The sequence below is a fragment of the Nerophis lumbriciformis genome, linkage group LG01 (assembly GCF_033978685.3).
Source record: "Nerophis lumbriciformis linkage group LG01, RoL_Nlum_v2.1, whole genome shotgun sequence".
Lineage (NCBI taxonomy): Eukaryota > Metazoa > Chordata > Actinopteri > Syngnathiformes > Syngnathidae > Nerophis > Nerophis lumbriciformis.
Window position 1 is genome coordinate 45,815,959 of NC_084548.2, and position 13,366 is coordinate 45,829,324.

General features: G+C 41.9%; 1 protein-coding gene across 1 annotated transcript; it reads right to left on the minus strand.

Annotated features, from left to right (window-relative positions):
- Positions 1–3,887: 3,887 nt before the first annotated feature.
- Positions 3,888–8,766, minus strand: nemp1 (nuclear envelope integral membrane protein 1). The gene is made up of 9 exons (XM_061971598.1): positions 8,613–8,766; positions 7,747–7,868; positions 6,718–6,934; positions 6,579–6,651; positions 6,402–6,495; positions 6,194–6,308; positions 5,859–6,075; positions 5,528–5,704; positions 3,888–4,566 (listed from the first exon to the last, which is right to left on the minus strand). The coding sequence occupies exons 1-9, from the start codon at positions 8,719–8,721 to the stop codon at positions 4,401–4,403; spliced, it is 1,290 nt and encodes a 429-aa protein (XP_061827582.1). The 5' UTR covers positions 8,722–8,766; the 3' UTR covers positions 3,888–4,400.
- Positions 8,767–13,366: the final 4,600 nt, after the last annotated feature.

Consider the following 13,366-nt stretch of genomic DNA (forward strand, 5'->3'; position numbering starts at 1 on the left):
TCTGGATGGTTCTTTTCCTCTTTGGTCCGGAGGACGCAATGTCCAGTTTCCAAAAACTGAGCCTGGCGAAGCCGGCAACGTTTCTGGGTGTTGTTGATAAATGGCTTTGGCTTGACATAATAGAGTTTTAACTTGCACTTACAGATGTAGCGACAAACTGTAGTTACTGACACTGGTTTTTCTGAAGTGTTCCTGAGCCCATGTGGTGATATCCTTTACACACTGATGTCACTTTATGATGCAGTACCTCCTGAGGGATCAAAGGTCCGTAATATCATTGCTTACGTGCAGTGATTTCTCCAGATTCTCTGAACCTTTTGATGATATAACAGACCGTAGTTGGTGAAATCCCTAAATTCCTTGCAATAGTTTGTTGAGAAATGTTGTTCCTAAACTATTGGACAATTTGCTCACGCATTTGTTCACAAAGTGCTGACCCTCGCCCCATCCTTGTTTGTGAATGACTGAGCATTTCATGGAAGCTGTTTTTGTTACCCAATCATGGCACCCACTTGTTCCCAATTAGCCGGTTCACCTGTGGGATGTTCCAAATAAGTGTTTGATGAGCATTCCTCAACTTTCTCAGTCTTTTTTGCCGCTTGTGCCAGCTTTTGTGAAACATGTTGCAGGCCTCAAATTCCAAATGAGCTAATATTTGCAAAAAATAACATTTACCAGTCTGACCGTTAAGTATCTTTTTCAGTCTTTTTTGCCACTTGTGCCAGCTTTTTTTAAACATGTTGCAGGCATCAAATTCCAAATGAGCTAATATTTGCAAAAAATAAAGTTTTCCAGTTTGAACGTTAAGTATCTTGTCTTTGCAGTGTATTCAATTGAATATAGGTTGAAAAGGATTTGCAAATCATTGTATTCTGTTTTTATTTATGATTTACACAACGTGTCAAATTCACTGGTTTTGGGTTTTGTAGATGCATCTGTATATTTTGACATATTCTGAATCTTTTCCTCAATTAATTTGTCTATCTGATAATGATTTAAACTTCAATTCTTTGATAATTGCATATTCATGCCTGGGATGTTGCACATGCACTGCAGTATGCGGCATCGGTATAATATTATCAATTTGATCTTTTTTATACATCTGTAATTATCCATCCAAGACTCATAATCATTTTCTTTTATTTTTCTTGGCAATTGAGAAGTATTTGATGGTATACCGCTACTGCCCTCTTCTATCTCGATCCAGTCACAAATCTGAATACCGCCACACTTGACAGGCGCAGATGCCCGCCAGTGCTGTCCTCTCTGCTAAATTCTCAGGCTAGACCCGCATTACGGTGTTTTCAATTGGTTTATATTGCTTGGTGCCTTTTGTGGTTGGTTAAATTCAGGCTCAAGGCACTGATTAGATTGGTCAGCTCGGTCACCCACGGTAAGTGCCAAAGTTTAGGAGCCACGGCAGGCACATCCTCAGTCACCTCACTGGACCAGTCACCACCCATCACAGGCACGACCACGCTGGCTCCGTCCAACTGCAGAGGCAGCCCTGCCGCAAGGTGAGGGTTGTCCGGGGGCCAGGGGTGGTTAGGTATAGCTGACAGGATGTCTGGGCATCGCAGGAATGAGTCTTTTGCAGGCCCCTCCTCATCCGATGTGAGTCCCACCTCGTGTAAGTCAGACACAGTGACCTGGTCGCGCACAACGTGGCAGTCACCCACCCTCAGTCTATATGAAGTGCGCCACAACTGACTACCTGCAAACTTCGGTATGTTACACCAATCCCCGTTCACAGAGGTCACCAGATAGCGATCCCTCGCCCTGGACTTGTTGCAATTGTCGTACAGGTACACCAAATCCCCGGGTCGAAATTCCGGAGACAAGTCCACACGACCAGACGGGGCCTTAGACCTCATGCTATGGGGATGGTTCGCAACACGATGTGCATGCTGCTGCAAGATGAGCTCAAGATCATCGACGGGAAGCTGCCCGTGGGAGAACTAGTCACGTTGGAACAACATCTCCCTCGCCGATTAGCCGCGAGCCTTAATAAGGGCGTTCAATCACGCCGTAGCTACGGAGAGCATGAGGGGCGTGACAGCAACACATCCATCCATCCATTTTCTACCGCTTATTCCCTTCGGGGTCGCGGGGGGCGCTGGAGCCTATCTCAGCTACAATCGGGCGGAAGGCGGGGTACACCCTGGACAAGTCGCCACCTCATCGCAGGGCCAACACAGCAACACAGTTGGGTTCCAAATGAAAGATTTCCACCTGCAGTTCCTGGACCGCCCTCTTGTCCACCGGGTTCTTGTTCACGTTCTTTGCGCTTCAATCACAATCACAAGCCGGTGTTGCGCCAGCAGATCATCCACGGACAAGGCTGCAAACCGCGGGGCCGGGTCGGTTCTGACCACAGCAAATGGACCGTCCAGGGGACACAGGCCCACGCATAGGCGCAGTAAGGCTTCCCTGAGGGAATCCCGGCACTCATCCTCGATCAGAGCAGAGAGCGTGAAAGACGTGACACACACGGGATGAATTGCCTGTTGCGTCTCATCATGTCAGCTGCAAAGGCAGTCCCGACAGCCTCTGGTGGGAGGCCAGTGGACTGTGTGCCCACAAAGGTGGGGGCCGTATGCAACGCCACACATGGACGTCAGCCCTCTGTGACACGGGAGATGTCACTGTCCATGTCCATCGCGAAAAAGTAGAGCTTTACCACCGTGCTCAACTGGCCCGCCGTGCGGTGGTCTAGCTTGACATGAGGGGACGAAAGCAAGCCGTCAAGCAAAGCTCTGAGCACAATATTACACTCCTGCGTGGGGGCCATCGGGTTATGTCAGCGGACCACCAGAAGGCCGTCCTCGCCAAATGTGGCGACATTCAGGTAGAGCTTGACGACGCGGACAGTTGTAAGCTTCCTCGACGGCAGCATCCCCTGTCACAGGTGGGCGCCAGTGCGGCTCTCGGCCTGCAACGCCAACCAAGTCGACCTACTGGTAAAAGCTGGCTTCTGGGCATCCGACACAACGTCGTATGCGTTGCTGTTGCGCACGGCCGAGTCCGCCGTGCTGTGAATGAACACACACTTGGCAGGTCGGGTTGTCACACTCTGGGGCATTGCGACTAGCGAAGTCAGAGGGAAGGATGGCTGCACCCGCCACGTGCCTGACATGCACCTGGTAGCGGCTAGCCGTTGATAAGAAAGACGTCACACGGGGGCTCGCTGAGAACTCGCCTCTACATACGCCTTGAGGGTGGACTGCATGATGTAGGGGGCGAAGTGTTTCACTGCAGCCGTTATCGACAACGCCCCCACCTCGCAGGGTAGCCAGGAATTTTGACCTTTACGCAGCTTTGCGCTGAAGTATCCTGCTAGTCTGACTGTGTCTCCATATGTGATGTAAAGGGTCGCACCCAATCCGGGTTCACGGACAGCACCATCGGTGACCACCCACAATTGGTCAGCTTGCCATGGCAGTGATATTGCCTGTGTCGACGATAAAGCCTCCTGAGCTCGGCAGAAGGCACATGCCAACTCGTCTGTAAATTTGAAAATCCCAATTTTTATTTTGACACCCCTACTGGTCATCAATCATAAACCATTATTAACATAAAACAAAGAGGGGGGTGGCTGGCTGGCTAAACTTTGATTGACCTTACAACAAACCTATAACTGTGAAACAAAAACAGCACTATTTCGACAGTTTTGCAAGGGCCGGGGGGCCAACTTCTCACAGGTTGTGCGTATCTGTCGTTGTCCATGAGGGTAATTGATCTATAACTTGCTTTTAAAATCATAAGTCATGAAGATATTCTAGTATTTATTTTAATTTTAAGAAAAAACAGATATTAAAGCTTAAACGATATGAAATTGCATGCAGTGCATGTATTTGTTTCTGTCAAAAATAGAAAGAATGAATACATTTAGTAAGAAAGAATAAAGTACTTTATTGATGCAAATTTCCAGGCCTTTGTGGGCCATATAAAACGATGCGGCGGGTTTCAACTTGACACCTGTGATTTAAAAAGGTAGTAAATGATGACTTATAATTTTAATAGAAGAGTAAATCATGTTTAAAAAAAAAAGTTTCTATGAAGAGAATGCACCCAGTTTCAAGCTGTAAAAATATGAAACTTTATCAGATCTATCAACAGAATACTAGTTATACAACATAAATTGCTCTGCACTCGCATAAACCATGTTCTACATTCAATGTTTAGAATCATTCTAAAAACAGTTTTTGACTGTATGTAAGTGAGGAAATCCAGGTACAGTATCTGGAATAACAATGAGCACACATTTTAGAGTGCATTGGTCACCGACTTCTTCTACAACTCAGTGGCTCAACAGTCCGAGTGTTAGCGTTGAAGCAGCAGAGCGCCATCAACCTTCCCAAAAGGTTGAAATTCTGTGTTTCCAGTGTTTTCAAGGCGTCTTAAGTTTCCTCATCCTGATTTTGGCAGAGGCTGGATGGGACATCGTCCTCGTCATCTGTGTCAAAAAATTCGTCCACCCAAAACTCTTTGCAGCCATATTCCTGTGCGTGGACCGACACCTCATTGGCCATCAAGTGTGACGACCCCTCGATAAAATCCGCAAACCTTTAGATAACAAAAATTAGGTAAGCTCATCAAGACAGGCATGTTGTACTGAATCACAGATTGCCCTCTTATCAAAAGTTAACCACATACAGTGGTAACTTAATTCACGAGTGTTTTGAGATAAGAGCCGTCTCTCAGCTAATTGTTATGCTTTAAGATGCAAGAAATTTTTTTTGGTAGAAGCACCCACGCCTCAAGTTGACTTGATCTAGTCTTAGCCTTAGCTTACAGCTAAAGATCCAAGTCAACCGTGGGAAAGTCATGGACAGTGCAAAGAAGTAGATGACAGTCATTGAATTAAAGAACTCATCATCATCAAAAACACAACAGAGCGTGTACATGTAGCTCGCTAACTTGGTGAAGCAGTTGCTAGGCTGCACCATATTGAAGCAGAATGATTCAATGATGCCAGCCAAGGACATTACAATATTATCTAACCAACAGACATTTATCCATGAAAATATGGAGAAGCAGCTGGAAAAAGATACCGTAGAAGTCCATTCTCCGAGGTAAATTCTGTACGTTATTAAAATATTTCAAAAAACTACTGTAGTTTTTTATAGTAAATTCTATCGTATTTTTTTCCATAAAATACATGTTTTTAGAAGTTTTATTTTTTTAAAGTCATGTTCCATGTTAAAATTGTGCTGTTAGGGTAGTGGGTCAAAACCAATTGAATTGCTCAAAAAGGTTTGTTAAGTCTTCTTAATCATACTTTTCAAATGTTCTTGTAGTCCGACCATATTTCCGGTAAATTAGATGGAATTTTAACCGCGGAATTCTAATTCCATCTAATATACCGAAAATATTGTCTGACTACAAAAACATTTGAAAAGTATACCAATTCAATTGCAAGGGGGAACATTTGAGATGCAAGTGTTTTGAGTTAGGAGCGCCGTCACAAAACCAATTAAGCTTTATTTAATCAATTTAATGAGAGTAAAAAGATGACAATGGTCACCTCTTGGGGGACTGAAGCCTGCTCACGGCCTTCCACGGGCTGAACTCTGGGCTGTGACAGAATTTCCGCAACTCTTCCAGAGAATGCACAGTCTCCTCCTCCCCTTGCTTGCGATACTCTTCCTCAGTCAACAGGCGACGCTTCAACGGCTTCAAGTGAACATAGTGTCCAATTTTCCTAAGCAATAATTGCAAATTAGCTTTTAAAAAAGAAAAATGCAATGACAGATATGAGTAAGAATATTTTTTTATGTTATTAGGAGACTTTGGTTGGATAAAGTTTTTGAAAGCATCAACAAAGCCCTCTTGCGCCATCATGTGTCAGTCCTCACCTCACTGCCATCATGATGGGGTACTCCAGGTTCTTAGCAAATACGGCTGCGACAATAATGGCGAACGCCACCTCCTGAATTTGAATCCCCAGATAAATCAAGACCAAGCCGAACAACTGCAGCGTCCACGACAGAATGTTGATGCTCTTTTCATCCACCAGAGGGCCGTAGCGGTAACACACAGTGAAACTGATGAAGCCTACCACTCCCACGTAACCTGTGGGGAGAGTACATTGGCTTACATAGTGTTACAGAAATCTAACACGAAGCAAAAAGACAGAAAACATGATGAAATGGTCATTGTTTACATTGCTATGTACTAGTTTTGTCTGTACCTAAAGCCGCATGCCAATGTTCTTGAAGAATCAGGCGGAGGTTTCTACAGACAAGCTGGATGGTGTAGACGGAGAATGACCAGCCGCCAACAATCAATAAGTAAAACGGGCTTTTCTGTCAAAACACAAATATGTACTGTTTTTAAACTGACATGCATGTGTTTCTTTCCTGTTTGACTTTTTTTTTTTTTTCAAAAGCTTTGATTACCCTCGGCAAAAGGCGAGCCAGTAAAAAAAAGAGAATGATGAGAGAAGCAAACATTCCTGTACCCATGCCAGCGGAATAGAAGAAGACTTGGCTCCTGTTGCAATAAAAAATGACAAAAAAGGTATTTAATAATTCACTAATGAAGATTTTTAAAAAGTGTCAAAAACAATAATTTACCTGCTGAGGGAGTCAGCAAAGGCAAATAACATTATTCCAGCGAGGAAGATAAGAAATAAATATATGTCAAACTCTGAAAGAAAAACATTGTTTTAGCAAAATAGGAATGATACCAGATAATTAGATGGACTCCACTTACTGCGTAGCGACTTGACATTGTACACAGTCTTGTCGGTAGGTTCAATCTTGAAACATGTCTTTTTGCTGAACAGGTGGATGTTTATTGTGGTTTCATTGTGGCCTTCACGCAATAAACTCTGGAACCAGTTCCAGATGGTGAAGCGCTCTAGCTCTTGCAGCTCTTCCTCGTCCCCTACGGTTTCCACCTTGAACACTTTTAAGCTCCAAACTCTGACCTGTCAGAAAAGTATTGTTAATATGGAGCCAAACCATTTGGCTGAAGTATGGATAACATTTCATTGCTAATGCCATAGTGTAAGAAATATACCCCAAATGAGGCAAAACCTATCAATACAGTGTTACCACAACTCAAGAGTGTCCCAATTTAAGTGTTTTGAGATAAGAGCTCTCTCTTGGCTAATTGTTATGCTTTAAGTTCCAAGTAAAAATGTACCGTAAGCATCCCTACCATTAATTGGCATAGTAAATGCCACAGTAAACCCTGTAACATTCGCCCAAACTCTTTAGCATTAGCTTATAGTTAATAACATGACTTTGTTTTTCCAAGTATAAGAAGCAAGCAGGTATATGTGAAGGACAGCTTTGAGAAGAAATAGTGAATTATATTCATTGAATTAAAGAAAGGAATGATCAAAAACATGACAGAGCAAGTAATCGACTTGCTGAAGAAATTTGAGCATAGCATTGCTGGTCTGCATCACACTGAAGCAGAATTAGTCAAAAACGCAAGCAAACGATGTTAAAATATCAAAACAGCAGAATTGTATTTTCATGGACAATTTAAAGTCTCCAATTAACATCACATGCATGTTTTGGAGATGTGTGAGGAAGTCTTGAGAAAACCTACGATAGGTAACCTACGTAAAAACATGCCAATTCCACACAGACTCGCTCCAACAAAGATTCAAAGTCTTGATCTTCTGTCTGTGAGGTTGGCACACTGAGCACTAGCCTATCAATATTTACTTACAGTACATTAAATACAAATTGCATGTGCATAAATAGAACAAATTGTCAAGGAACAAACCTGAATTCTTGTCCAGGTTTGCCTCCAGTTTGGTACCATGGAGTTGTTGTAACAGAACAGATTGGACCCCGACATTGCATATGACTCTCCATCCCTGAGATCGATGACTGGAGGCGTGTTACCTAGATTACAAAAGTACACTCATTCATTTGTCAGACAAGGCGAACATGAACAACTTATGTTTCTTTTCTGCTCTGGCCCCCTCTCCTTTGTGGAGAGGGAGGGGGGCACAGATTCGGTGACCACAGATTTTGCGCTAGCTGTCCAAAGTCGGGACTGTGCAGCAGTTGGGGACGTCTCTGCGCTGCTGACCTGTCTCCACTCAAGATGATCTCCTGCTAGCCCCACTATGGACTGGACTCTCACACTATTATGTTAGATCCACTATGGACTGGACTCTCACACTATTATGCTAGATCACCACATCTGCTATCCCCTCCAAGGTTTATCATTGTATCCCATTGGGTTGAGTTTTTTCTTGCCCTGATGTGGGATCTGAGCCAAGGATGTCGTTGTGGCTTGTGCAGCCCTTTGAGAAACTCCTGATTTAGGGCTATATAAGTAAACGTTGATTGCTTGATTTTAATCATACGCATGTTGGTGTGATGTGTCGCGATGAGTGAGCTAGAATAAGACCATGTTCAACAAAATAACACTTCATGTTACTGTAGTACTGGTCACTGTAGTAGAGTTAGGTTTACATTAAAAAAATCTATCTATTTTACAAGTCTACAGTTTCCAGTGTACAGGTGCATACTCAAGCTAACATCTTAGCAAGTACTGTATGTTGTAATGTGATACAGGATACTGTATATATTTGAAAACTAACAATTACATCTCTAAATACGGCGTTTAACCTCCTTTACCTGTAGCTTGTAATGATGTTTGAGGTAAAGAGAAAAGCAGCACCGTTAAAATGAAAGACCGGACTCTTGTGGAAAGGCTGTTGTTTCGTTCTTTCGTGTGTCCCGCCATGATGTTAACGCCAGTTGGTTCCGGTTAATCCCGCCCTTTCCTCTTCCCTTTCTTGTCATGAAACCCACAGCCAATCAGAACATTGGACTTGAATGTGTCATTTTTTTTTTTTTTGCCATCGTTAAACTTTATTGGTTGTCATGACAAGAAATACGGAAGCGAATAAAAAAATTCCACGGTTAAAGTCTAAATTGGACATACCGCACGACGAACAGGACAGTAAACTAAAAAATTGTAAACATGACTTAATACAAAAAATGATGAGAAGTGACGAGAGGAAACAGTAAAAAGTAAAACATAAAAATTTGAATCAGGAGGTTTACATATGGGGGCTTCACGGTGGCAGAGGGGTTAGTGCATCTGCCTCACAATACGAAGGTCCTGAGTAGTCTTGGGTTCAATCTCGGGCTCGGGATCTTTCTGTGTGGAGTTTGCATGTCCTCCCCGTGACTGCGTGGGTTCCCTCCGGGTACTCCGGCTTCCTCCCACTTCCAAAGACATGCACCTGGGGATAAGTTGATTGGCAACACTAAATTGGCCCTAGTGTGTGGATGTGAGTGTGAATGTTGTCTGTCTATCTGTGTTGGCCCTGCGATGAGGTGGCGACTTGTCCAGGGTGTACGCCGCCTTCCGCCCGATTGTAGCTGAGATAGGCTCCAGCGCCCCCCGCGACCCCAAAGGGAATAAGCGGTAGAAAATGGATGGATGGATGGGTTTACATATGCCAAAGGTTAAACGCACGACTTTCTAAAATAAATCTTAAGAATTATTAATACTGAATACTACTTCTCTTTGCTAAATAATGTATAGTGTTGGGATATATTATGTTGGGATATCATTAAAATAATGAAGTGATTAAGAAATGTTTAAGATATATATGCTTGGAATAGCTGCGATGAGGTGGCGACTTGTCCAGGGTGTACCCCGCCTTCCGCCCGATTGTAGTTGAGATAGGCTCCAGCGCCCCCCGCGACCCCAAAGGGAATAAGCGGTAGAAAATGGATGGATGGATGGATGCTTGGAATAGGCCGTGCAACTAATCATATGTTCTGAGTTTCAGTTGAATCTGGGTGAAAGTTTAGGCTGACCATAAACACTCTTATCTCCTACATATTCACTGGTCACTTGGCTTCTTTGCTGAGGTCAGAAGGACAAACACCAAATGTGGGGTCGGAGTCCAGGAAGGAGAAGGCAGAGGAAGATTCCACGCCGAGAAGAAGACACCTCATTGCTTATTCATACATTGTGATGTATATTGTAAGAGTCCGAGGGAAAAGACGCGTCCGGACAGCCCTGTGTAAGTCGCTGTGTTACTAGGGAAAGATAACGCTCAAACAAATTGTATTAGAATTATATCCAATAGGGAATAAATACTTCTGATTTTAAGTTTACGCATCTTCTGGCTCCAGATTAAACAAATACATCCACAATAGTATATAGACAAATTGTATGAATGAATGAATGAATGAATGACTCATTCATAACGTCACATAATCTGTTAAGGTCCTAAAGTAGTGAGCTGTGGAAAAAAAAATCCCCTTGTTTACCTTTTGACTAGAAAAGATCAAACAACTCTTGCAAGTCTATAGCATCCTCTTGTGGATAATCTCTGTGGACATCTGTATTTATTATCACTTGTAATCCTAAAGCCAAACAGAATGTATTATTTTGTTGAATATATTCGCTGTGTCCTTTATTGATGTCATGTGTGAAAATGAACCAGTAGGCCATGGAAAAATTATAGTAATAACAATGATAATAACAACTGCTCAATAAATGTTAACGAGAGAGCATAAAATCACACATTGGAAGTAAGTTTTTCCAAACACGCAAATCATTATTGTTATACTGTATAGTTTGATTACATATTATTCAACAACTTTCTTTGTGTGCAAGTGACAACGTATGTTGAGCATTTAGTTGACAAATCTGTTGTCCAAATAATATAGATATTTATTATTTGGGCAATATTGCCCTGAGGTGGCGACTTGTCCAGGGTGTACACCGCCTTCCGCCCAAGTGCAGCTGGGACAGGCTTCAGCACCCCCGCAACCCCGAGAGGGACAAGCGGTAGAAAATGGATGAATGGATGGGTCTCCAACTGTTGAATGTTTTTGTACAATTTGCACAACTTGCTCTTCACTAACGACTCAACAGAGTGTTGACCAATTTAATTCCTGGATGTAACATATATAAATAAAACAGATTGTTTTTGGTCTATTTCTTATGTCAGAGTTAAATATTGTGAAAAAAAACTGCATTGTTATGCAAAATATAAGTGTCCTCTGCAAAGGATACTAACTCCCAGGAGGTTAAATGTCAATGCAAGGATCTGCCATACCTTAAAGCTTTCACTTCATTAAATGACTTGTTATAAATCAAAGCCCAAGCGATATGTTTACACTGGTCAAAGTTCTTCTACAGGAGCACTCTGCTGCTTTTAAGAAAAGCTAGTCAAAGATCATCTATATTGTAATAATAATATAGTACTCAAGTGTTTTTAAGAATCTTCTGCAAAAATGTTAATCTCTACCAAGTTTTGAATTGAACTCCGGGGAAGTTTATATGTCATTCCGGATTTGGCCTCCGCCGTACCAGTTGAATAGCCCGAGTGCACAGGTGTCAAACCCAAGGCCACATCATTTTATATGGCCTCTGAAAGCCTGGAAATAATGTGCGTCAATAAAGTACCTCATATTTCTTAATAAATGTATTCGATCTTTCCATTTTGACAAACATGTTACATACATCCCATACCCCATCCATCCATTTTCTACCGCTTGTCTCTTTCGGGATCGCGGGGGGTGCTGGAGCCTATCTCAGCTGCATTCGGGCGGTAGCCGGTGTACACCCTGAATAAGTCGCCACCGCATCGCAGGGCCAACACAGATAGACAGACAACATTCACACTCACATTCACACACTAGGGCCACTTTAGTGTTGCCAATCAAACTATCCCCAGGTGCATGCTTTTGGAGGTGGGAGGAAGCCGGAGTACCCGGAGGGAACCCACGCAGTCACGGAGAGAACATGCAAACTCCACACAGAAAGACCCCGAGCCTGGGGACCTTCCTATTGCGTGGCACATGTACTAACCCCTGATCCACCGTGCTGCCCACAAACATGTATATACTGCATTAAATTACATGTATTTTAAACTGTATTAAATGTTTTGTAAAAAATACAAATCCATACAGTACTTAAATATTTGCTTGTCAAAATAACTTATTTTAAAACAAGTTATCCATAAATTTGTACATTAAAAAAATCTAATTAATAAATGCAATGGCAATTGTGTACTAATATCATGAGGCGATTATTCATTTATATGTAAATATATTCAACGTTACAATACCCTCTCTGAAGGCAGCCATAATTGCGATGAGGCGCTTAATAAAAATGAGTTTGATACACCTGTACGATGCATGTTATACATACATTCAAAGCTTTCTTGTGGAGTTTATCAAAAATACATAACTATCTGCTTTTCACCTTGACTTTTGATTTTAAAGCAAGTTATACATCAATCTGTCAGTAATCAAATACAATAATCAAATGCATAGGCAATTGTATATAATGAGGCTTTTATTAGTTTTTTTTAAAACTCACATGTATTTACCTCACTGTTATAATTGCAATGAAAATGACTTTGACACCCCAGTGCAGTGGTCCCCAACCACCGGTTCCCGGTACCAGTACTGACGCATTTGCTACCAGGCTGCATAGAAACATTAAATAATTTATAAACGACCGCATTTTCTCTGACTTAACTTTTTTTCTCCTGCACTAGACACACAAATAAGCTTGTTCATAGGTTTATAATAATACTCCTGATAGGAAGTTGCCATTTGTTATATTTGTTATATCTTTGTTACATAGAACCATGCACATTAATGAACATTTAAAATGGAAATGTACCATATTGTAACCAAAGGCTAATTTCCATGTGCAGTCCCTGGCAAGTTGATGATAGATACAGGTGAAACTAAAAAAAATGAATATTTTGAAAAGGTTCATTTATTCCAGTTAAGAGATTTACAAGGTGAAACTAATGCATGAAGTAGGCTTATAATATGCGACTGAAGATATATTTTAAGCCCTCATTTGATATAATTTAGATGATTTTGGTTTACAGCTTAAGAAAACCTTAAATTGAAAATCTCAGAAAATTTGGGGTTTTCAAAAACTGTAAGCCATGATCATCAACATTATAAGAAATAAAGGCTTGACATATCTCACTTTACATGTAATGAATTTATATCAGATATTAGTTTCCCATTTGAAGTTGAATTGCTGACGCAAACTAACTTTATCACGATATCCAAATTTTGGGTGTTTCACCAAATACCGTCCACCTCCCGAGGAACATCTCATCACAAAGAAACAAGCCCAGGGCTCCCACTAATTCAGTGTAATGGTGAGTTGGATTTTTCATGCACTTATTTTTGCTGTATTTATCTGCCACACGTGGAAGGTCAGTTCGTGAAAAATGATGGCTACATTAAATTAGTCCCTGGTGCAAAAAAAATTGGGGACCCCTGCCCCATGTATCCATCCATCCATCTTGTTATAGAATAGAAAGTACTTTATTGATCCCTGGGGGAAATTCAGCACCACAGTTCGCTCACAATAGACAATAATAATA

Bases quoted from the DNA above. Each gene is read 5' to 3' on its own strand.
- nemp1 (XM_061971598.1), bottom strand. From the start codon at position 8,721: ATGGCGGGACACACGAAAGAACGAAACAACAGCCTTTCCACAAGAGTC. The intron at 6,496-6,578 runs GTAAATTATTGT...TTATTGCAACAG, and splicing joins TTTGCTGACTCCCTCAGCAG to GAGCCAAGTCTTCTTCTATT. The intron at 6,309-6,401 runs GTAATCAAAGCT...GTGTTTTGACAG, and splicing joins TGGCTCGCCTTTTGCCGAGG to AAAAGCCCGTTTTACTTATT.